This window comes from Nycticebus coucang, chromosome 12, assembly GCF_027406575.1.
Source record: "Nycticebus coucang isolate mNycCou1 chromosome 12, mNycCou1.pri, whole genome shotgun sequence".
NCBI lineage: Eukaryota > Metazoa > Chordata > Mammalia > Primates > Lorisidae > Nycticebus > Nycticebus coucang.
The window spans coordinates 14,510,328-14,536,835 of NC_069791.1; the positions used below are offsets into that span (position 1 = coordinate 14,510,328).

Genomic DNA, 26,508 nt, shown 5'->3' on the forward strand with positions numbered 1-26,508 from the left:
GATCTTGACCTCTGCCAAGTTACTGCTAGGATATCTCAGGCTCACAAGACTAAGATATCTTCCCTTCCAGATTTCAAGACTGGTCTTTAGAAAGAGAGTTATTACCCAGTTGCAATGATTTAAATTAAATTAAGGAATCTTAACCTGAGGTCCATGGATGGGCTTCAGGGGGAATCTGTGAACTCTCATCTGATTCTCAAAGAGATCCAAAACCTTCAAAAGGTTAAGAACCACAGGGCTAGCTCAACCAGGACCAAAAAGAAAAAGGCAAAAATTTTAAAGAGATTGTCAATCAAGTACACTCAACCCACCGATTCCTTTTTCCCCCTCAAGTTTCTCATACCTTTTATTTGCTCATACCTTTAGTTGTAGCTTATCTTACCTTTTTTTTTTTTTTTAACAGCACCTGCATAAGTTTTCACTTGGATTTATATTTGAGAATGATCCCTGAATGTATGTATAGTAGATGTCTACTGGTTCTTACTCTAGTGAAACAGACAGCAGTAGAACACGATAGTGATTATTAAAGTTCAGTTCACTAACTTAAATTTGTCTATAATATTGGATTAGTTAACTGGGTAGGTCTCTTCTGTGATTAAATAATTCCATTAATACAGTAAAAGTATAATTCTTTGAATAATGTCACTCTAACAAACCATGCAATAGGAAGCCTAGAAATCACAAGCAATGGAATGAGGGCAAATGTTGAAATTACTGTAATTCCATGAGATCAGGAAGCAAATGATTTATGTACAAAGAGACAGCTAGCTGTGTGACGATTTTTTCAGATATCGTTAAGATCCAACTGATTCATAAGCACATGCTTTTTCAGTAGCATGGATGGAACAGGGGCTGCATGCCTGGCAAGCACTGTCAGAGAAAACTGGCTAAGGACCAAAGGCAAATCTGGTTTCCAGAACGTCTCCTGGAAATGCATGCAGAATGCAAGGCCATATCAACTGTACTGACAGTGGTTTTGAATGTGGTGGACAAAAATGAATGAAGGGAAAAGAGAAGATGCGGCAAAGTCATTCTTATGTACAAATTTTCTCACCTGGAATTACAGAGATAGTTTTCAAAGCTCGGAGAACCCTGAATGTTCTCAGCGCTGAGACATTGCCCAGGTCCACAAACTCTGTCACATATCTGTAGTAAGGGAGGTCACACACAGACACAAATGACAAACACAGGCACAAACACAAACACCAAAGGAAAAAAACAAAACCACAACAAAACAAAAAGTACAATACGTCACGTCAGGGCCCTAACCCAACACCTAACACCAACCCCGGGCCATCTTACCTGGGATTACCGAAATAGTTTTCAAAGCCCTCAGTACCCTGAAAGTGCGTAGAGCTGAAACATTGCCTAGGTTTACAAACTCTGTTATATACCTGCAGAATCAAACCAAAGTTAACTTGTAATGGTACCACTGGGCGAGGGTGTGAGGATGGGGGGGAAGAAAGGGTCGTATATACAAGCTATTAATTTCATTTTTTTTCTTTGAAAAAGAAGTTTCAAAAACATTTAATAAACACTTTTAACTTGGGCAAGGAGAATTCAAAGTATATCCAAAAGAACTGATACAACCAGGAGGTTCTGGGGATTTACTCTATCAGCATAGTGATGTGCTGATCCCAATCAGAATGGCTTTACTGGCAGCCCATCTACTGTTGTAGTAAAAAGGAAGGCCAGGAGGCATCAAAGGCTTATGTCCCCAAGTTTTGTGGATAATTTCTTAGGAAAGGAAGACAAATTTTGGCAGCAGGAGCTCCCAAAAAACAACACAATATTGAAATAACTCCCTAGTAGACAATAGCAAAAATGATTATCTGTATATATGATTTATCCAAAGATCATTGCAATCAGATTATTGCAATCAGTGTAAATGTGATGTTTTGGCCTGAAACATATGAAAGCAGGACTCAGGAAAATCCAGATCATGAGATTGGAGCACAAATATTGTGTTAAGTGGTCAATTTATTATCAGGTCTGTGCCTGGTAAGGACACTTAAATTTTAAAGGGACACTAATATGCATTCATAATGCTAGAAAATAAGAAACTGCCTTTATACAACAGAAAATCAAAGTTCCAGTTTCAAATATTCAATACATACATACCATTCACTCACATTTTACAGGTGAAATACATCTTTCTATCTGATGCTCAGACCTGTATGTATTTAAATGAGTTCTCTCTTACACATCTTCATGCAAACATACATACACACAACCTATTCACCATCCTCATTATACCCAAAAAATGACAAGGTGCTTTCCCAAATTGGAAATAGAAATAATAAAGTCTGCTATAATTCTTTTATCATCAGCTAAGTCTCCCAAAGATATATTTTCATTGCTAAAACAACACAAATTACGAGAACAGCTAGCCCACCTGTGGGGAATTACATTGATCTCTAGCAATAGTTCAAATTTCTGGTTAGTAACTCTTCAGTAAGTGCCAGTTTGGATACCTTGGCTCATGTTTTGACTCTTAAATGTGCTCTGAAATCTGCAACACCTTGACCAGCCTCATTAAATTACACATGATAAAACAAACCTAGAAAACTCATTTTCAGCTGAAGATTTGCACCTAAAAAATTCCAAGTCTTCACAGAGGCCCTCCAGCGACGGGTAGGCAAACCGTGGTCAATGTTATAAGGGGGAATGAAATATGAAGAGCGTTAGTGGGAAACTGCTCCCTACTTTCTCTCCCAGCTGTAAAGCCTCTGCTTACCTTCTCCCACACACACGGCATATGCTATCACTGCCTGACCACATGAGGCCCTCACAAGCAAGAATCATAGGCATAAACCCAAAGGGCTTTACATGATTATCCATTAATTCCTCATACAGCTGTATCCGCAAACTCACACTTACAAACACTGTCATACAAACACACCCAGGAGTACAAACCCATACACATAATCACACCCAGAATGGCAATAAAGTAAGCAGAGAACTTACGCCATCATGATGACACTGAAATCTAACCAGTTCCATGGATCCCGTAAAAAGGTAAAGCCATCTATGCAGAAGCCTCTTGCAATGATTTTCACTAGTGATTCAAATGTATAAATCCCTGTGAACGTGTACCTGTCAAAGAAATAGATAACTTGAGGTAATTTCTGATAGAAATTAAAAATGAACCTCTTAAGATAAAACTTGAAGAGTGGCTTCAACTAACAAAGACAAAACAGAAAGGGCACAGCCAATGCAGCAGAAAAGGGAATTAAAAGGCTGTGAATGAAACTTACAGAAATGCAAAAGCTTTGGAATGTTGTTTTGGATCCTGAATGATATTCCAAGGGAATAACTCTGTACTGCCACCTAGTACATAATAACTTATTTTTTTTAGGTGGGTGTGGTGGCTCACGCCTGTAATCCCAGCACTCTGGGAGGCCAAAGCAGGCAGACTGCTTGAGCTCACAAGTTTCAGACCAGCCTGAGCAAGAGTGAGACCCTGCCTCTTAAAAAAAAAAAAAAAATAGGCAGCCACTGTGGCAGGTGCCTAAAGTCCCAATTATTCGGGAAGCTGAGGCAAGAGTATCACTTGAGCCGAAGAGTTTGAGGTTATTGTAAGCTATGATGCCACAGCATTCTACAACAAAGCGAGACTCTGTCTCAAAATAAATAAATAAATAAATTTTATTTTTTGGAAATGGGGTCTCACTATGTTGCTCAGGCTGGTCTCAAATTCTTGGCCTCATGCAAACTTTTTGCTTCTGCCTCCTGAGGAGCTGGGGCTACAGGTGTTCAGCACCACGTCAGGCTAGTACATGATCATTTTGAAGCAGGTAGGAGGGCTCCAGAGCAATTTTTAACTTTAGAGAAGTCAAAAAGAAAAGGAAACCGAAAGTCGGAGAAGATAATGTTATTAGGAACTGAAGATACAAGACACAGGGGCTACAAGGCACAGGTGCCAGGCAGCACAGGGGGCGGGGGCATCATAATGTCAGGGCATACTTTTGGCTTCTAGAGTTGACTTCTGGGATAGTTCTTAAATTTCACATGTATTTTTAGCCCTCTCTATGAAATAAAGAGTGGTAATAACTAATTTTTTTCCTTGATGGATAAATTGTGGCAAAGCAAGATTGAGCAATGAAAACCTTTAAAACAAGCAAGCAAATAATTAAATGAGCTACTTACTCCACATTCTTCGACCAGTCAGGAGGGTTACTAAAAGTCATGAATACACAGTTGGTCAAAATAGTGCACATAATGATCATGCTAAATACTGTAGAGAAGAGTCAAGGGGGGGATATGTAAAATCTGGCCTGTTTTTTCCGCAGAAAAACATTACGTACCATGAGATCTACATTCGTACCAATTACGTATCATGAGATCTACAATCAATAATTTGAAAAGAATCAAAGCACAAGAGAGGAGAAAAAGGCAAAGGCAAAGTGATAATGAGATCTGTGCTCATCACCATCAACACAGAATGTCACTGTGTGCACATATCCAACACCTGCCCAGATACTGGATGGATGGTGCAGGATAGTATTCTCCTTCTTCCAAAAGAGCTGTTCTTTTCTCCCTTGGGATAAAACATGTCCGTCTGTTATGTATACCACTTTCCACCTCAGATATGGAATACTTTTGCATGTACTAACCAAAGTTGTCAGGCAAGAAAAATCAATTAAATCTATATCATTTAGTCCTCATTTGTTGTTAATTATCTCACATAACTACCTAGTTATCTGAAAATCTGCACGTAATGGTTCAATTTTTTCATTAGTCCTTCTAGAGGGGTGAATTATCTCTGGGGGCAAGGTACCCGCTGATGCAGCCAATGTGCATTGAATATGTCCAAAGTGAGAAACCAGTCGTGGCATGTTAGGTAAGGATTTCAAAGATACCTGCACCACCATTCTCCTAGGAATTACATAGTAGAGAAAATCCATCTGATCATTCTCAACAGGCCCAGGAATATTTATGGATAGCAAACCAAACATTTCAGTTTCATTCAGGATCTTTCTCAACCCTTTCTGTTCTTGTCTACTGAGAAAAACCAAACTGTTTTAGGTCAGTCTAGGTTACTCAGATTCTAACCGATGCATTAACAAGCACGGCAGCCATGTCTCATTTGTCACTAACTCATGCTCTCTTGTTAATGGCATTCAGCATCTATATGCCACTAGTGGAGTTTTAAAAAGGCAATGCATTTCTTATAGCTGGAGGTTTATTTTTTATTTTATTTTATTTTTTTTGAGACAAGAGTCTCAAGCTGTCACCCTGGGTAGAGTGCCGTGGTGTCACAGCTCACAGCAACCTCAAACTCTTGGGCTTAAGTGATTCTCTTGCTTCAGCCTCCCAAGTAGCTGGGACTATAGGTGCCCGCCACAATGTCTGGCTATTTTTGTTGCAGTTGCCATTGTTATTTGGCGGGCCAGGGCTGGATTCGAAACCACCAGCTCCGGTGTATGAGCCGGTTGAGCTACAGGCGCCGAGCCAGCTGGAGTTTTTTTAAATCACTACAGTTGGATTTTTCTTCGTGCTCTTTGGAATCAGAAGAGAAAAAAAAAAAACATTCCATCTTCTGATCCAACAGAAATGGAAGAAGTCCACTGTCAATTATTTATTTTCTTATAAACCTTCAGATTTCAGAACTATGTTGCTTGTAAACTACAGATTTCAGAACCAGGTTGCTAACTTTTTAGAGTTAATAAAATGTGGTAACAGCTTATTGAACTGATTTACCCAGGTGCCATTGCTAGTTTCTTCATTCTTGGAGGATACAAAACTCTCTGAAGCATGGGACTAAGTGCTATTAAACTAAATACTAACCAGGCAAGTTTGAAGTCACTATGCAATGTTGATAGAATCATCATGTATTTTTTCAATTGTCACATGCTCTCCTATATTAATAAGATATAAAAGTCAGGATACATGAATAAATTAGCATTTTTCTATTGAAGGAGAGTAAAAGATTCAAATCTATCCACCATCTACACCAAACCTCTGTTAATCAGGGAGACTATTTCATCTGATGAGAACTCTCTCAGATACTTTCTAAGTTCATTACTCAAAAAGTAAAAAAGAATTCAAGACAGATCTCTATTCATTCAACTCTTTGTAACTCAAGAAGTAGCTTTCACAAAATTCTCTTATTGGAGCTTAATGTACCAACATGCTGAGCAGTCTGCCAATGAAATCCCTAAAGTCAGAGAACTTTAAAAAGTTCAGACTTCAATAAAAGGTTATCATCTTAATTTTTTCCCCATTGTGATAACAACACAACTCCAGACTCTCACAATATCATCCTAAGAGAAAAGAATTTGCCAAAGCTGAGCTTGGGATTTGGCAGATGTTCACTCTTGAAACTCTGACTGGTGGGACAGTCTACTACAACACTAGTAAAAAACTTAATATACAATTTAGTTGTCAAATACTAGAAATGTACACATGCAATCATAACAATTGCTACACTCACTCCGTGTTCGTAGAAAGGATATGAATGTATCAAGATTTTAATAGCTATTCTTCTTAGCAGGTTAAAAGGACTTAAAATGTACAAGGCAGGCGTGGCACTAAATCTGAAGAGAGTTTTCCCTCTGTTTAATACTACAAAGGTCTGTGGAGAAAGAAAAAGAGAGAACATATTAAAGCATGGTATGAATAACCACATAAAACATTTTTCTAGGCAAGAAATAAATAAACTCAACTGTCCTTATAATTTTTATTTTTCAACTTGATTTTTTATTTATTTTATTTTATTTTTTTGCAGTTTTTGGCTGGGGCTTGGTTTGAACCCGCCACCTCCAGCATATGAGGCCAGCGCCCTACTCCTTTGAGCCATAGGCGCCGCCCCTCAACTTGATTTTTAAGGGAAGAAATCTTAACACAAATACAACTCCCTTCCCCCCCACATCTCTCCCCCTGCCTTGCCCCGGATTATATTGGAATACAAACAGCTGGCATGATATAAACTATTTTATTTTATTTTATTTATTTTTTTGAGATAGAGTCTCACTTTGCCACCCTTGGTAGAGTGCCATGGCGTCATAGCTCGCAGTAACCTCAAGCTCCTGGGCTCAAGCGAGTCTCTTGCCTCAGCCTCCCAAGTAGCTGGGACTACAGGCGCCCACCACAATACCTGGCTATTTTTAGAGATGAGGTCTCATTCTTGCCCAGGCTGGTCTCCAACTCCTGACCTCAGCAATCCACCCGCTTCAGCCTTACAAAGTGCTGGGATTACAGGTATGAGCCACCACGTCCAGCTTGATGTAAGTGATTTTAGAGGATAAACTTCTTTCTTTCAAGAACAAGCCATATGAGTTATACCTACTATCTATGCCAGTTTATTGATTTTGGATTCATTTATGCAACACCTCATAGTAGGTGCTCAGCAATACTGAATGAGCACCTACTATGAGCCAATGTTCTAGATGCTTGGGAATTATCAGTGAATAAGATATTCATTGCTGGAAAGCTTACATACTAGTGAGGAATGCAGACAATAAATAAAAACATAACGAATAAGTAAATTACATAGCATGTGATACACAGAAGGTTATTAAGTACAATGTATGGCTAAAGGAGACGATCGGGCCAAGGAAAATCAGGAACAGGCAGGGGTACAGCAGCTCACTCCCCATAATCCCAGCGCTTTGGGAGGAAGGCCAAGGCAGGCTGATCACTTGAAGCCAGGAGTTTGAGATCAGCCTGAGCAACACACTGAGACCGCATCTCTATAAAAAAAAAAAATAGAAAAATTAGCTAGCTATGGTGGCAGGTGCCTGTAGTCCCAGCCACTTGAGAGCCTGAGGTGGGAGGATTGCTTCAGCCCAGTAGTTTTTAGGCTGCAGTGAGCTTTGATTTCACCACTGCACTCCAGCCTGAACCACAGAGTAAGACTCTGTCCTTAAAAACAAAAAAATACTGGGGTCAGGGAATGGGTGAATGCTAAAACGGAGAGGTGGCAGTTTTAAAGCAGGTAGTCAGGATAAAAGAGATTTAAACAAAGGCCAAAAGGAAGTGAGACGTGTTCTTCATTCTATCTGGCTTTTAAGCGCCTCCAATATCATCCTTGCTAAAATCATCCAATCATATTTTCCAGCATGTATCTTCCTATCTAGGCAATCTAGTTCGTCCCCCCAGAACAGGTTATAATAATTCATAACTTTGGCCTTTGTTCCCACTGCTCATTCTACCAAGAAAGCTCCATCTCCTGATTCGAGTGAATTAAATATTTTTGAGCAACTCTCCTCCTATGCCAAGCATTGTGCTCAGCTCCCCAGGACACAAAATTAAATACAACTGTACTTTGGGGGAAGACATATATGTGAACTGGTGATTATGACACAAGGTAAGCACAAAGCTCAAGAACAAAAATATGTATAATGTATGAGAGGCAGCAGGAGGGCGAGATTTTCTTTCCTCTTGCGTGGCGGATAAAAAAGGACAGTGAGCTGGGGAGGTGTTCATAAAGGAAGGCAACTAATATTTGGAAGGGATCTTAAAGGATAAAGAGGAATTAAGAGAACTTAATTATTCAGATAAAGGGGGAAGGGATGGCAGGGAAAGGGAACAACACAGCATGTACAAAAGAAGCAGAGCATGTAACTGCAGCTGTTTTCACAGAATTGAAAAGTAATTCAGTGTTGGGCGGCGCCTGTGGCTCAGTGGGTAGGGTGCCGACCCTATATACTGAGGGTGGTGGGTTCGAACCTGGCCCCGGCCAAACTGCAACAAAAAAATAACCAGGTATTGTGGCGGGTGCCTGTAGTCCCAGCTACTCGGGAGGCTGAGGCAAGAGAATCGCTTAAGCATATGAGTTGGAGGTTGCTGTGAGCTGTGACATCACAGCACTCTACTGAGGGCAATAAAGTGAGACTCTGTCTCTAAAAAAAAAAAGAAAGAAAAATAATTCAGTGTTGATGAAGAATAGCACAGGCAAGTGGGGGAGCAGACTGTGACGCTGGGTAGGGATGCAGGGACCTACTAGGCTGTGAGTCCCTTGGGAGACAGGCCAGTGGCAAACACACAGCCTTATGGCCTCACTGTATGAATGAGAGCACAGGGCTAAATGCTCATCATTTTAAGTAGTTTTTAATTTAATTTTTTTTTTTTTGAGACAGAGTCTCACTTTGTCACCCTCAGTAGAGTGTCGTGATGTCATAGCTCACAGCAACCTCAAACTCTTGAGGTCAAGCAATTCTCTTGCCTCAGCCTCCCAAATAGCTGGCACCCGCCACAACGCCTGGCTATTTTTAGAGATAGGGGTCTCACTTTGGCTCAGACTGGTTTCAAACCTGTGAGCTCAGGCAATCCAGAGTTTGGCCTCTCAGAGTGCTAAGATTATAGGCATAAGCCATTGCTCCTGGCTATAGTTTTTAATTTTAATTTAGAGTAATACATGCTCCTTTGTTAAATAAAAGGAACATAAGACTAAGTTCCACCTCATTATCCAATGATAACCTTTCATGCTAGGTTTTTGTGTATCCTCCCAGAAATACTTTACAAATAACAGGCATACATAAGAGAGACTTTTTAAGTCTCTCTTTCAAATGGGATTGTTCTATAAATGCTCCTGTACCTTGTATTAAAAATGAGCCCCCACAAAGAAAAGCCCAGGACCAGATGGCTTCAATGATGAATTCTACCAAATGTTTAAAGAACATTAAACAAACTCTCCCACAAAATAGAAGAGAACATTTCTCTACTCATTCTATAATGGTGGTATTACTGTGATACAAAACCAGACGAAGACATGACAAGAAAAGAAAACTCCAGACTCACATCCCTTATGAATACAGACATAAAAACCTCAACAGAAATACCAGCAAACCAAATCCAGCAGTATATAGAAAGGCTTATATACACCATGACCAGTGGGATTTACTCCAGAAATGCAAAGATGGCTTAGCACACAAAAGTCAACCAATGTGATACAACCTATTAATAAAACTAAAGGGGAAAAACTGTATCTAACAAAGTTCCACAGCTTTTCATAATAAATAAAAACACACAACAAACTAGAAATAGAAGAGAGTTTCCTTAATCTGACAAAGGTCATCTCTGAAAAACTCAAAGCCAACATCATACTTTTTTTTTTTTTTAAACTAACTAACCTCCATCCTCTACAACTGGGTTTTAAGTTCTTTGAAAGAAGAAACCAATCTTACACTTCCTCACAGCTTCTATACAATGCTCAGCATATAATGTTTCCAAGAAAAAGTTGCAGGTAGATTTTTTTTTTAAGTACCTTTCTTCTAACTTTTCATTCCTAATCTGCCAGAGTCATGCTATTCTCTTCCCAGTGGAAAAGCAAAGCTGGTATTGAGCCATATCATTCTGGAAACACCCACTGCATCATCCGTAGTGCTACAAGTATATTCTTCCTGTCTGAAAGCACATTGCTTCTGGTGGGGTATGCTCAGGGGACACCTAATCCTAAAAACAAGAGGAAGTAGTAGACCTGGGGTAAGCCCAAAACAGGTCAAAGGTTTAGCTTTTCCATATCTTGGCTTCCCAGAGAAACGAAGAGCCCAGGATTTCCCCAAAAGCCTCTCTCTAAGGTTCCTGTACCCTGTTCTTTCTTTCTTTCCTTTTTTTTAAGTTTCTGGCTGGGGCTGGGTTTGAACCCGCCACCTCCGGCATATGGGGCCGGCGCCCTACTCCTTTGAGCCACAGGCACCACCCCCCTCCATGTTTCTATAGCAACTCTCTCCATGAAAATGAGCATTTTTAAATAACCTCCTCATTCAAACTCGTAAGATTCCCATGAAGTGTGGGTGAAAGAGGGATTATTATCCTCTGTGCATTTTACAAAAGCTCAGGAGAGGAACCGCCTATCAAAGATCATGAAGCAAAGAGCTACATATTGTGCTGAGACAGGCTTCTCCACAGCTTCTACCGTGCCAGCCTGGGATGTGGTGTATGGGCAACATGGCAGAGAAGCTGGTGTGGGATGGATTCTCTGGAAATGAGAGATGTGAACCCCTGGGGTATACTGCACAAAGCAGCTAAGCAACAATGAAAGAAGCCCTGGCCCATGTCTCAGGACCTAAAAGGCACCAGATGAGGCCTTTACAAATTCACTTACCTGCCATACGGAACAGGCAAGAGGATTTTTAAAAGTAATGTACTCTGCACCCTCTATTTCTCTTGTCTTTTAGTTTGGTCATGATGGAAATACAGATTTTAGAAGTACTAACGGGGTGGAAGGAAGTATTTCCTGTCATCAAATCAGCACCTGGCAAGGGCTGGCATACAGCAGGTGCTCAATATGTCTATTAATTGGCTAATGAATAAATGCTCGTGTTGACAGAAGTGAGGGAAAAGAGAAGGGGAAAAGGAAGACATTAAGAAAAAAACTGTTATACCTTGGTTGAAGAAAAACTAAGAGCTATCTAGGATTCTGCATTAGTATCAATGCTAAGCCGGCAAGTGGGAGACAGATGATCCTGAGGAAAACTAAGTACCTTTAGTGAATTTTAAAACTATGATTTTGTAAGTAGAAAGTCTCTATTAAGGACATTTAATGTATCAAGTAGAAATATCATAATTATTTTGGGTACTGAATGTTGCACAAAGAATAAAAATCATTTACCACCACCTCTTTCTTGATATTACATCCCGTGTCTTCATCAAGTATAAAAATAGGAGATCTTTTTTTATTCAAAGAGAAATAAGTATCTAGTCCACAGTAAACCTCCTGAAGGAAGGTGAATCCCCTCTACTTTAAGCAGGAAGTTGTGTACTTTATTGTTAAAATAATTAGATCTACAGATAATTTACACATAGATTTTCATAAATCTTTTGAATAAAGCAAGATGGTATTTGAACCTACACAAATACTCAAAGGCTAGGGGTTTTTATTCTAACACTGGTGTTTGCAGTTCTTCTATGAGAGAGAGAGAGACAGAGAGAGAGAGAGGCCTATGCCCAGTGGCACAAGCCTTATCTGTAAGGACACAAGGAGTAAATTTTGGGGGCTTTGTAGGCCTGGCAGGTTTGGTACAGTTTCTGTTAAAACATCTCAACTCATAGCCGGGCATTGTGGCGGGCGCCTGTAGTCCCAGGTGCTCGGGAGGCTGAGGCAAGAGAATCACTTAAGCCCAGGAGTTGGAGGTTGCTGTGAGCTGTGTGAGGCCACGGCACTCTACCGAGGGCCATAAAGTGAGACTCTGTCTCTACAAAAAAAAAAAAACAAACATCTCAACTCGGTCACTGTGGTGTAAAAGCAGCGATAGTTAACATAAAAGCAAACAAAAGGGGCTATATTCCAATAAAACCTTAAGGACACAGAAATTTAGATTTCATACAATTTTCATATTGTAAAAGGCATTCTTAGCTTGTAGCCCATACAAAACCAGATGGCAGAGTTGATCTGGCCCAGAGGATACACTAATACCAGTTCTCCACTCAGGCCAGACTAGCTACAAAAAAATCATCTGAGCAGCTTTTTTAAAAAATGCAGATTCATAAGTCACATCTCCAGAGGTTCTGACTAAATAAGTCTGAAGAGGAATCCAGGAATCTATGCTGGCCATGTTTTGGGAGCCACCAGCTCACCTCTCAGGTCATACCCTAAAGCACTGGGTTTTCCTTCTTTGTCTGCCTCTACCTAGGTGAGTAGCCATGTGTCTCTCTGGATCTTATTTTCCTCATCTATAAAATAAGAGAGGGCTGCCTGATGGGTGTGCCCAGGTCCTTTCCAGAAATTCAGAGAATCCAAGATTAAATACAAGGAAGCAGCAAACAATACATTCAAAGAGGAAGACTATTATTATTTATTCTTTCACATTTTATCTTGGTAGAACTCTTCTGAATTAGTTATTTTGCTCTCTCAAGTTAAAGTTTGTAAAGTCCCACGTCCAGTGCTTGATGTAAACATCCTTGCAACCACACGGGTGTCAGCAGGGGCAGCATGAAGGAGTCACAGCAGAACTGCATCCTACAATGCTTTTCCCTACGCTACCCCCCTACTTTTATCCCTTTCTCAGCAGAACAGTGAATACATGAGAGAGAGAACGAATAGAGATGATTGGTGACAGGATGGCTCTTTAAAAATAAGTTTTTCCCATGGCTGATTAAACGTCTGTAATCACTGTTAAACTGCTGCTAGGAAACCACAAAATGACATTCTTTATCTTCTGTTCAACACTGGGCTCCAATTCCAGATTCTTCAGAGCCCAGATGGAGTAGAAAGGACAGCAAGCTTTGGATTTTTATAAAACTACTTCTTAAGTAACAATCACTTGGTGCTCACGAAATCCAATAATATTTTACCTAAGCTGTCCTAAATTAGATTTCTGTGAAGTAAATGAATTAAAATGGAAGGGGAAATATTAGGTTACAACAGCCTCTGAATGTGTTTTGGCACAAGGCCCATTAAGAGTGGTGGGATAGCTCTTAACAAGCTATGGCATGGAGTATTAATAAAGGTGTCACGCTGGCATAAAACGAGTCTCTGAAAAGCACATGCTTTTCATTTCTAATTAGCAGTGTGGGGCTTGGAGCACACAGTGTAGGAGTAGGGCCATTACTAACTCAGGATATGATGCCTTCTCTGAGGCCCACAACTGAGGAAGGCATGTTGTTATATAAGGCCAACTATAAGCACATGCCAAACAGATCCCAGCACACTGCAAATGCAACACAATAACCACACCAACTTGTGAGCATGTCCCTACTCTTACCCCAAGGCTGGAATAATTTTTTAGCCATATAAAAAATATAAATTAAAACAATAAATGACATGTAAAGATGTATACGAAAGGACATTATAAGAAGAATACTCAATGCAGGAGTGGAGTTTACCACAGAACAGAAAACGTCTTAGAGAAACCCTTATGATGTAGCCTCTGGTTTGCTGTGGGACATATGTCCTAGGAAAGTAGCTCTGTCATCATCACAATTAGGATGAAGGTAATCTGCAGGCATCTGATGCCCTCTGGCTACAATAAACACCTAGGGCCTCAGAGATTTAGCTAATCTACAAGAGGGTAGTTGGGAACCAATATCCTGAATCCATCTGGTTATAACTGTTATTGGCACTGATTCATGACTGTCCCCAATTCAAGCCCTTAGATCTCAACTATTTTGATCTCTGGAACTATCTGGCCTTCTTGTTTTTGGCTGACTACAATGGCCTTAAATTCTTGCCTGCCTAAACCTAATGTATGTATTTTATTCTCCCAGATCTATGTAACTCTTCTGAACTAGGCAACTGGCCAGTTGTCCAACAATCAATAGCAACTGGTAGCTAAGTATTTAGCCAATTATAGCAGGCAACAAATAAGTATCTTTTAAAATTTCCCTAATTTAATAAGGAAAAACATAATGAAGAATCTAAACAGATGAGGCCAGGAAGTTGTTCAGAAATAAATGACTATACTATGTTAAAGAATCCTGATGTCTTTAATGCCAATATGCCTAGTGGATCTCTCAAGGATGAAATCACGCCTAGCAAAGGCTCCAGCAAAGGCATAACTGGACTGCATTTCTACAGTACCTGTATCCTGATACTACCCAGCTACCCTTAGAAATACTGAACTAATGCAGGACATGAGGACAGAGGCAATTTCCCCCCTAGGTTTGTACTTCTGTTTGAACAATCTGAATACTTAGAACCATCATCTTCCAAGGCTCTGTGCCACTACCCTGAGAACTGAGCAAAAGATACCTCTAAATCCCACATTTTTAAAAATTTTCTTTCAGTCATTGATAATTTTACTTGTGAGTCTATTTGAAGAAATAATATTCAACATTTATTAAGCATTTACTTTGCGGCAGGCACCCTACCAAGACGTTTTACATAACAATCATCTCATTGCCACTGCTTTATGAGGTAGGTACTATTTTACAGAAGATGGAATTGAAGCAGAAAAGTTAAGTAACGTGTCCAAGACTACACAGCTGTTAAGTGGAGGAATTAAGCATTGAATCAAGGAAGATTAACAAAGCCTTACACTCTTAATTATCAGGCTACGCTGCAATTTAAAAAAGCTATTACTCAAATCTAACCCTTCGTCTTACAGATAAGAAACCGAGCACAGAGTACTCTGCCTAAACTAAGGTCACAGAGTGAGTGGGAATGAGGAGTGGGGCGTTACTAGGGTCCATGTATACTGGCTTCCAGTCCTGAACTCTTTTTACCATACAAGGACATCTGTTCTAACCCTCAGATCAATGGAGAATTTTTTTTACTTAATACCTTCAATCCTCACAAAAAAGAAAGCTATGACCTCTTGCCTGCCTAAACCTAATATATGTACTTTATTCTCCCAGATCTATGTACCTCTTCTGAACTAGGCAACTGGCCAGTTGTCCACCAATCAATAGCAACTGGTCATTCACTGAGGTTTAGGTGCCTCAGAGGCCATAGCAGCTGTTGCTGGTTCTTTCACCGAGCTTGATAAAGATAATGCCAGCACCACATTTGTCTGTTGCTTTAGTTTTCCAGGTGTTTCTGCAAACACTTTCTCATTTGGTTTGATCTTGTGACCCCATGCCCTCCGATCTACATTTAGAGCAGCTGACATCCTTCTTGTCCACACTGTGGTCACAGGAAACCACACCTGGCAGAACAGCAGCACCATGCACCCGCCCCCCTGCTGAGCCAGCACGGTGCTGCTCCCCAAGGTAGGGCAGGGCTGAATCTCCTCTAGGCCCTTCTTCCTCACCGTCCTTCAGTATGAGTTTGCCTTTGATCCTCTTCCCCTTCACCTCTTAGGTGTACTGACCACAGCTGCTCCAAGGGACAGCAAAGTGTAGGTATACTTTTTAAAGCACATTGACCCCTCTATTTACTGAATTCATATTCTAGAAGATAGAATTCATATTCTATCCTCACTCTTCCCTCTCTCTTACAAAGCAGCACTGCAAGTGGTTTAAGGCTTTGAGGCCAGAGAGACCTGGATTCAAGACCCAGCTGTTGCTTATTAGCTATCATGATTTTAGGCACCTATGTAAGGTTGCTAAGGTTCAGTTTTCTTATTGATAAAATAGGAGTAACAATAGACAGCACCTATTTTATCAGGTTGGTGTGAGGATGGAATGAAATATCACAAGAAGTTCTTCACAGCATGGCTGGCGCAGAATACACACTCAGCAAATGCCGCAGTCATGCTGCTACTGTCCTGTTCTTTGGTTCTAAACATGGGGCGGAAGTCGCTAAGGCTGACATTCATGTTAACTAGTATTCACAAACTTGGCACAAGCCAAGAGTCCAGAGTAGCTGGAAGGCTGCACTGGCTCAAAATGGGTTCTAGAGGTTATTTTAGACCTAGGAACTCTGGAAGAGGGAGAAAACAAAAACTTCTTAGCACGCACAGACTGGGCTCCACCCTGCCCCTCAATCTTCAGCTCCTGTCTTACCAAACCACACCCTATGCTCCAGTCAAAACTCAAGTCACCACTGTAAATAACTCAAGCTTTTTCACATTTCTCAGCCTTCATACATGTTGTTCTTCATGCCTGAACTACTCTTTCTTCTCTTAACAGGCAAAAAAAATTTTAATCATACTTTCAGGTCTAGCCCAAAGATCACTTCCTCTCTCAAGACAGCCCCACTCAATTCTCTCAGACAGAATTATCCTAACCTCCTGTGTGTCCCCACAACACTTATACTTACATCTGTTAGCACAGTTAACACAGAATATTGTCATCTCTCTGGACCCTGAGATCTGACACGGGCAGGAGTATGCCTTCCATCTACCATGACTTTCTCAGCTTAGCAAGCGGAGTATACATATGGACAATTCATACATGTTTGATCAATGTGTGAATCTCTTAGACATGAAGAAATCACATAGCTAAAATCAACTGGCCTATAACTACATCCAACTTCCTGCTAGATACCAAACTGAAAATGTCTGGTCACCTTTTCTACCCCTCAGCTCACCTTTTCTACCCCTCAGCTCACGTACCCATAAACATTCATTACTATTAGTTTGAAAAGTCTTCTCACTCTTTCTATGCTGCAGATACCATGCTAAAGATAATGAGACAAATGAACTAAAATATATATATATATATATACACACACACAGTTGTTTCTTAGTATCTGGGGGGATTGAGCCCAGGACTTCCACAAATACCAAAATCCACAGATGCTTAATCCCGGATACACATATAAAATGGATTAGTAGTTGCTTATCACTGATGCACAATCTTCCATGTGCTTTATTTATTTATCTTCCCTGGCTAGACTGCAGTGGCATCATCATAGCTCAACTGAAACTTCAAACTGCTGGGCTTAAGTAATCCTCCTGCCTCAGCCTTCCAGTAGCTGGGACCACATGCAGATGCCATGATGCCCAGCTAATTTTTCTATTTTTTAGTAGGGTGTCACACTTGCCCAGGCTGGTCTTGAACTCCTGAACTAAAGCTATCCTCCCACCTCAGCCTCTCAGGGTCCTAGGATTACAGGTATGAGACACTGCACCCAGCCCCTTCCACATACTTTAACTCATCCCCAGACTGCTTATAACACCTAATACAAATGTATTTTTGTAAACATATAAATACTATGTAAACTGCTGTTGTAGTGTTAGGGGAATAATGATAAGGAAAAAAGCCTGTAATTGTTTAATAAGATGTGGGGTTTTTTTCCCGAATATTTTTAAGCTGAGGGTGATTGAATTCATGATTGCAAAATACACAGACACAGAGAACCAACTGTACTCTTTCTGTATCAAGACAATGCAAAATGATAGAAAACTGTCTAAAAATGATGGTGGAAAACAAAAATAAGAACTCATTCTGCAATAAACTCTGGCGACAGCATGGCATGGTAGAAAGACCATGAAGATTGCATTCAAACACCCCCAGAATGAAAGAAAACCCGACTATGCTAAGATCTCACTAATATTGGATCCTTACGGACTGTAGGAAACTGGGGAGTCAATAATGACATTTAGAATTCTGGTAATGTCATCAACTAGGACAGACAACAGAGAAAAGTAGATAAGCCAGTTTGGCGCAGGGGGCGGGGGGATGAGTTCAATTTTGAACACACTGAGTTATCTGCAAGAAATCTAAATAGAGAAGACTGGCAAGGTGTTGAATATTTAAGGAACATTCTACGCTGGAGCTACAGAATCAGAAATCCTGGTTCTGAGACTAAATGAGATCACCTAGGAAAGCATGCCAAATGAGAGGAACATGGGCCAAGGACTGAGCAGGGAGAGTATCAACGAGTGTATGATACCCCATGATCATATCAATGTATACAGTTATGATTTAATAATAAAAAAAAACATTTAAGGAAAGGTGGAGGAAATGAAAAAGAAAGAGAAGAAGGAAGAATCTGAGATATAGAGTAAATTAGACCAAGGAAGTGAAGAGAATAACAGTCTCAAACACCACAGAGAGGATTAGTGAGATAACAACTTAAAACATACCTTACACTTGGCAATTTGAAGATCTTATCTTGAGAATGTCATGAGAGAGGTGAGGCTGCAGAGTCAGGCTGCGAGGGCAAAGGAGCAGGTGGGAGATGTTTTAGTGGTACATAAGGGCTCCTCTACAAGTTTCAGTGGTGTGGGAAGAGATCAGACTAGCTGGGGATATGGAGCCAAGGCTCTGAGTATGTTTATAGGCTGAGGGAAAGGAACGAATATAACAGGGAAAAGAGAAAGGATAACTAAAATAGTAAAGTTCCAGAGGCAGTAGAAAAGCGCAGGGGAGAGGAACTGATCTTGAACAGTAGATAGGAATCCCCATCCTCTGAAACTGGAACAATCTTTTATTCAAACTTCGCTCCTTAAGCTAAACTTTGTAGCGTCAACAAAGGGTCTGGAATAGGACTGCATCTTCAGCGCTGGTATCAAAAATTCTCCTGGTAGAATCAGAGTTGGCAAAAATTGTGACAAAATGGGACAATCCTAATCTAAAATTTTGATAGACAGGGTTATATGTAAAGAAACATTTACAACTTGTTTGTGAATTTAGAAATAGTAATAAGAGGTGTATCCCTCTGTTTAATGATAACACAATCTTATTCAAGGAAGGACTTAAAATATGTTTAATTATTGTCAGAGATGATCAATATTACTGTAATCGTGAGACATTCTCTAATGTGTTCATTACTAACCTCCATTCAATGGGTCAATTTTTATTAGAATAAGATTTCACAAACAGACCCTGGGGAAACCTACAGAGAAAACAGTTCCTAAAATTACTGATTAGTGGAATTTTATGGCCGAGATGATTCAGGTAAAAGCTGTCTCTTAAATACTATGTGGCTCAGACCTCAGTACTTGTTTAAGGACGTAATGAAGCCCTGAGGCTCTTTTATGGAGAAAATGCTGGGTTTATCTGTAGGCAGCCCTATAGCTCACACAGATACAACAATATACTGGACTCTTGCCTATATAAAAATCCAACACTGGCCAACTCTGTCAACAGAGTGACAACACTGGCTTTTATATAACTCAGGAAACCTGCATTATGGGTCTTTTAAAGATTATAATTTAGTACTTGTTAAAGACCTATTTAAGATACTGAACATTTGAGAGAACATATAACCTTTGATTCATCTAGATTTTCCAAATTTAATCTCTGTACCAAGTTAGAACATTACAAATATCTCTAAAGTAGTAATAGCTGGACCACGTTATCTTCATTAATGCATGTATGATTATTTGTAATTATTTTATTATTATCTCTCTCCCCAACAAAACCTAAGTTCCAGAAGTATATAAGGCTTATCTATTTTGTTTTCAAGAGCATGGAGCAAAGCCTGGGCATACAGCACACAGTAACAACCAGACGAATGATTGACTACATGCTCAATTCCTTCCTTAACTCTCCATAATCAATCACAAAATCCTATTACTTCACCTCTATAATAAATGAATCCATCCATTTCCTTTGTTCCAATCCCACCACTACAATTCAGACCATCACAGTTGGTCTCCCTGTCTCAGCTCTCTTTCCCTCCAGTCTAGTATAGATGTCATTGCTATATTCACCTCCCTAAAGCACAGCTATAATCCCATATCCTTATTCCCATTTAAAAATCTACAGTAGTTCTCTGTTGCTTATCAAGTAAAGATGAAACTTCTAGCACTCTAAGCCCCCATGACTTGGCTCCAGCTCCCCCTTCCCAGCCCCATGTCCCTCTGCTCCTTAGTTACTTCCCTACACTCCAAGAAAACTAGATGAGCTGGCCTTTTCTTTCATGTCCTATACCCTTCTCTCTGAGCCTCTGTTCATACCATACTCTCTGCCTAATTCAAATACCATTCTTATTATGAAATCATCCTGGGGCCCCCACACTATACACTACTATGTTATAAGCTACTGAGGGGTAAAAAATGGACTTTATTCATCTTTGTTTTCCCCAAGAGAACAGAATGCCTCATGTACAGGAAGTACTCAAGAAATAGTTGTTGAATAAAGTAACCGCATTTTATACGGTGAGACTGGTATAAATTCCACACCGGTTTCTCTCATTTCCCTTAGTCAGTTCATACAGGGAGGGCAACACAAATGAAACAGGCAAGAAAAAGCAAGACGCTTGGTCACAATGGACAGAGGACTTAAGAGTGTCCAGGAAATAGCATCTTTTGTATGATACTCACTTGTGACTAATAAATTAGGAAAAGATTCAAGTACTAGGTAGAGGCTGTTACCTAATGACTTTTTATAAAGCCCTTTCTAATTCTAAGGTTCCACAAGAGGAGTGACAAGGCCAGTGGCACTTAAGGACAGCTACCCACCCCTCAGAAAGGACCGCAAAAACATCAGAAAACCTATTTCCTTATCCACCTCCTCAGCTCTTAAATGAAAACAATTCTTTGCAAAAGGAAGAAACATTGGTAATCAGTCTTTTTTTCCCCTAGAGTTTAGTTCATTTTGGAAGGCAGGAAAATTTTTCATTAGGAAAAAATTCACAATGTCATCCTTCATAGCCACAGCACTTAGAAAAGGAATGTTTTCATAAGCATTATCTCATAAGATTAATTAATTCATTCGATAGATGCTGACTGCTTTTCTATAGGGCAGGCACTGCTCCAGTTGATGACAATGCAAGAAGATGAACAATAAATCAACATATTACATGTCAGGTGCGACAGAGAAAAGTGAACTAGGGGTGCGGCCACGGGCTGTTTTGTTTTACACAGAGTAGTCAGGAAATGGTCTTTATGATAATCTTATAAAATAAGTAACATATAAACTATCAGCATAATCTTAATTTTCTAGATTGGGGAAAATGAGACTCTGAATGGTTAAGTGGCACTCCTGAGATCATCTGGAATTAGATGAAGATTGGATCAAAAAAAAAACTTCCCAACTTTTGAAATATTGCTTAAAAGAGGAATCTAACTTGGAATGCTTCATTAAATCCCTTTTCCTCTATGTAACTACACCCAGAGTGTGGACAAGAACACGTACATGCCCATCAGTAATCTCTCAACCCTGACACTCCCCTCCACAAATGGCTCACCAATATTTTCCTCAATTTGATTTTGTTTTCTGTATGTTAGGGTATAAAATTTTAACAAAATAAACCAAAGTATTAAAATAGTTTAAAACAGAAAGGAGCATCTAGGCTTATTCTGCAAAAGCAGGCAATGTGACAACTGATTAGTAACCACACCTAATAAACACAAAGCTTCTTTTAACAGACTGTCTCTGTTCTGCATACCCGTTGAAAGTGTGTCAAAATAGATTTGGCAAGGATTTCCTGCAAGGAGCTCCTGGGACTCTGTGTGAGTGTGTGTGTGTGTGTGTGTGTGTGTGTGTGTGTGTGTATCACTTAAAAGTTCTTTATTTGAGGAAGCTGAAGGCACTAATATTAGTGAAGTGAGGAAATAACTGTAAACGTTATTGGGAACAGAGTCCCCCCCCTCATATAACCTGAGTTAAAACTGAAATTAACTTCTTAACCAAGGTGGGACTGAAGATCTCAATGTATTACAGAAGTTCAGGGGAGGAATTGGTTTTGGTATAGGAGAAAGAATTAAATTAGGCTATAAGGCAGAAGAGGCCTCTGGGCTGAGCCTGGACAAATGGGTAGAATAATGGTCAAGAGGGATGGAGATCAGAAGGGTAGAGGCGCAACACTAAGGAAATGGGAAGTAGTCTGCCACAGCGAAAACACAGTATGTGACAGACAGAAGTGTCAAGTACAATGAGAAAGACACAGATAAAGGTCCAATTCTAATGTGCAAATATTATAGACAAGGAATTTGAAGTGATTTGGCCAAGGGACAACAAGAGGCAAAGGTAGAACTAAAATCAAGGTCCGGCTGGGGGCGGTGGCTCATGCCTATAATAACACTCTGGGAAGCTGAGGTAGGTGGATTGTCTGAGCTCATGGGTTCGAGACTAGCCTGAGCAAGAGCAAGACCCCCGTCTCTAAAAATAGCTGGGCGTGTGGCAGGGGCCTACAGTCCCAGCTACTTGGGAGGCTGAGGCAAGAGAATTGCTTGAGCCCAAGAGTTTGAGGTTGCTATGAGCTATGACGCCAGGACATTCATTCTACCAAGGGTGACGAAGTAAGATTCTGTCTCAAAAAATAAATCAAATATAAAATTAAAATTAAATTAAATTAAATTAAAATCAAAGTTTTATATTCCTAGTTAGTTTTTTTTTTTTTTGAGACCGAGCCTTACTATGTTGCCCTTGGTAGAGTGCCGTGGCACCACAGCTCACAGCAACCTCCAACTCTTAGGCTTAAGAGATTCTCTCTCTTTTTTTTTTTTTGCAGTTTTTGACCGAGACTGGGTTTGAATGCCACCTCCGGCATATGGGGCCAGCACCCTACTCCTTTGAGCCACAGGTGCTGCCTCAGCCTCCCAAGGAGCTGGGACTACAGGCGCCTGCCACAATGCCTGGCTATTTTTCTGTTGCAGTTGTCATTATTGCTTAGCTGGGCCAGGCTGGGTTCGAAGCCACCAGCCTCAGTGTATGTGGCCGATGTTGTAACCACTGTGCTACAGTGCGAGTCAACCAGTTACTCTTTTCACTACGTCATGACCCCGTAATGACATTCTGGTCAATGACTATATTACTATTGAGAGATGTCCCATAAGATTATAATGGGGCTGAAAAATTCTTATCCCTTAGTGACCTTATTATGGTCACACTATAATGTCATAGCTGCCATAAAGTCGTGATGTAATACACTACCTTTACCATGCTTATGTATATTCAGATAGCAAACACTTGGCATTACAATCACCTACAGCGCTCAGTTCAGTAACACACCATACAGGTTTTTACACCCAGAAGCACTGTTCCTTTTAGGACCTGTTCTATAAACCACATGGATTATTAGGGATGTAAATGAAAAGGGAGCTTATTTTTCTTTCTACCTACAGAGGGTGCCCAAAAAAAGTATTCCCACATTTTAAGAGAAAAAGCTATCCAATTCATGCCTATCACTGTCATTCGCTTGATTAACACCATCGTTTGAGCGAATGTCATATTACACATTGTTACTGTAATTCAATTCAACTTCGAAAAATAATATAGAGATAGCATCTGTTAAAATGTGTTTACATTGTTGGTACCCCTGGTGCATATTTGCTTTCTTGGCTTCAGAAGAACTGAGCCAATTAAGGCTGAAGATTAACTAGTGAAAAAAAATTAGAAAAGGGGGAACAAGAAACATGTTATAATGAAGAATGAGGAGACATGAGTTCTAGTCTCAGTTCTGTCACTAATGGTGTTGGCTTTTGACAAAGTATATATTTCACCTCATAAAATGTATAACATGAGGAGGCTGAACTAGATGATGTCTGAGGCTACCAAATTATAATTTTATATGATTCTAAGTGGATTCTACTTTGTAGGAAAAGGTGCATATGAAAACTTGAAGGTAAAGTAAACTTTGGAAAGCCATATATGATTTTTTAATGCAATAGGAAGGCACGCTATTTAAAGACACACTAATCAATACTATAATCAGGATTTTTGTTTATGGGACTTTCTTTGAAGGGGGTATATCCATTAAACAAAAAGGACACACATATTTATCAGTCCTAAGAAATGGGAAAGGGATAAGGGTCAACTCTGAAGGCCTTCTTTCAACATAATCCACAGATGTGCTTGCTGCCCACTTAAGATAATTATTAGGAGTATATATGGCCACTTAAAATTCAACAAAATTAACTTAAAATTAAGCATTGGAGAGTACTGTTTGTAATTAAGATAAAGAAACACTTTTACCAATACAGTGTTTTAAGAAATGAATTGAGAATTGACACTGATTAAAACTTAAGATTCCTTAGTATAAAGGAAGGAAAACAAAGAACAAAATTTAAACTTTAATAGGCTTAAGAAACAGTAGGAAAGAAACCAAGAACAAAGGTTTTTAGAAGAGTTTCAAATAAAATTTGTTTGCTTGCAAATACATAAACTCTAGAAGATACTACTATCAGTGGTTAGCTGAGTGGGAGACAAGAAGTAGGCAGATGTAAAAGAGGTGGTCAAACAGTTTTAAATTTTTAACCATGTAAATACATTACCTATTTTAAAACTAAATAAATAAAAATGTTGTATGTTCTGAAATTCAATTATGTGTAACAAACAGTTGAAAAACAAGAAAGCCAAAGAAAGGAGGCAGTAGAATAAAATACCAAGAGGCAAAGAAAATGTATAGTTGTAGCATTCGGAGGTTTGAGGCAATTCAGAGAGGATGATTCCAGGTTGTTTGCAGGGACCAACTGGAAAGATCAGCTGAACCCAACAAGGACTTCTCCTGCTGAAATTAATAACAATATCCAGAAAATGTGATATGCAATTTTTTAGGGCCCTGTGCTCCTTTGGGAATGTGAAATCCACAATGGGATGAAACCAGAACTTTACTAATAGAAAACTACTTCTCTCTTACCCCTGAAAAGAAAGAGGGGAGGAAATGAGAGTCACGAAGATGATTAAACAGTTAGAAAACAAGACCTATGAGGAAAAGATAAAGGATTCCACTTGCACCATTTAGGAAAGAAAAGACATTCTATTTAAGTAGCCCTTGAAAAACATACATAAAGGAATGTCCTCCTGAAGTCATTTCTACCCTTAATTTTTTGATTTGTGGGTTAATTCCCAGTGTGCTTCCTTGAAGGAGAGGCCTTGCTAATTTAGCCCAGAAAAGGCCTAGTTAGTAAGAAGTGAAAGGGTTAAAATATACTATTCTGGCGTATTGACTATTTAAGTTAAAGACTTTTGAAAAACAGCATGTGCAAAAACATCACTCTGACCTTGTTGTTTCTTAAGAGCAGAAGATAAAATTGCTATGTGAGAGAAACTCTCTGTATTAAGAGGAAGGCAGCATCTTTATCTTCAAGGACAAGGAGGTGAGACTGAGAGAATCTGTATCGACCTTGTTAGAATCTCCTTTAAGTCTCCTCAAGTAATTTACCTGCTTCCTTACAACTTACTATTTTTTGTCCAATTCAGTAACTTACTAACTCTAACTGCTTCTTCTCTGGATCTTCATTTCTTTATGAAGGGTCCTGTATCATGTAAAATTTGTATTATGCTTTTCTCCTGTTAATCTACATTACATCAATTTAATTCCAGACCCAGCTGGGACCCTAACAGGATGGAGGTGAAGTTTTTCCACTTCTATAGAAGTATTAGTAATGCCAGTGAAGATCTGTAAGTAAACTTGAGCAAGCATAATGTTTTTAATTAACTAAAAAGTCCTTCATTTAAAAGTACAATTAACATTTCCTAAGTGCTAGCAATGCTCTTTCTTGACATGGTGTTAGTATGTAATCATTAAGGTATGCATTTATGTTTTACGGACTTTTCTGCATAGTGGTATGTCAACATTTTAAAAAAAGATTATAAACTAAAATACAGTTAAGGTTATCCTTTTCAGGAACAATTTACCCTTATGATGAGGCCAAAGGCTGAAGTCAGAGTTTCCATCATGAAGAGCCAGTCCCCTAATGGAGCTCTGTAACAATTCGGCTTATCTAAGGAATGACACCCATTAGGACCAGAAGCCTGTCCTCTGAGGAGTACTGACTCCTAAGCCAGGCCCCTGCAATCTGAGGCACTGTGAACGGAAAGGAGAGATCTACAGGGCAGGAACCAGGGGAAAGGATATAAAAGAAAACCGGCTCAGACAACTAATTGCTCTATATATTTTTCATATCTTAAATCAGGCTTAAATGAAATTTCATTTGCATTTGAGTTAAAAAAAAAAATAGGCCCAGAGACATGGAGTGACTTGCTAAAACTCATGAATTAGTTTTGAGAAGGATTTTTTCCTTTATTTATTTCCCTATAAATTATTTATATTGGAAAATACATTTATTAAAAAGGATAATGTAAATAATAAACATGATGAATTAAGACAGAGCCAGGATTTCTCACTTCCCATCTACTGTCATGTTTTGTTCCTTAAGCTTTCCAGATTCCACAGTGGAAGCTACAGACTACTGGTTGCACCTTTCCTTATCACTGCTCTGAGGTGCAACAGAAGTACCTGGGTAAAGGACCATTTTGTGTAGAGAATGTCTTAACTGCTTTTGTCATTCTGAACTAAATGCCTCCACAACTGTAGCTAAGTCAGGAGATCTACTGGCCTTGTCT

At 39.5% G+C, this 26,508-nt stretch overlaps 1 protein-coding gene across 3 annotated transcripts in view; it reads right to left on the bottom strand.

Moving 5' to 3' along the window:
* SCN8A (sodium voltage-gated channel alpha subunit 8) overlaps positions 1 to 26,508 on the bottom strand; it is a 225,280-nt gene that overhangs the window by 111,048 nt on the left and 87,724 nt on the right. For 2 of the 3 annotated variants that reach the window (XM_053556311.1, XM_053556310.1), the window contains exons 1-3: positions 4,150 to 4,219; positions 2,968 to 3,096; positions 1,055 to 1,146 (exon numbers count right to left, since the gene is read on the bottom strand). In XM_053556311.1, the coding sequence (XP_053412286.1) occupies positions 1,055 to 1,146; positions 2,968 to 3,096; positions 4,150 to 4,190 (262 nt within the window). In that variant the 5' untranslated portion in view covers positions 4,191 to 4,219. Of the gene's footprint in view, positions 1 to 1,054; positions 1,147 to 2,967; positions 3,097 to 4,149; positions 4,240 to 6,458; positions 6,578 to 26,508 lie in introns of those variants that run through there. The other variant, XM_053556312.1, reaches the window with a different exon arrangement.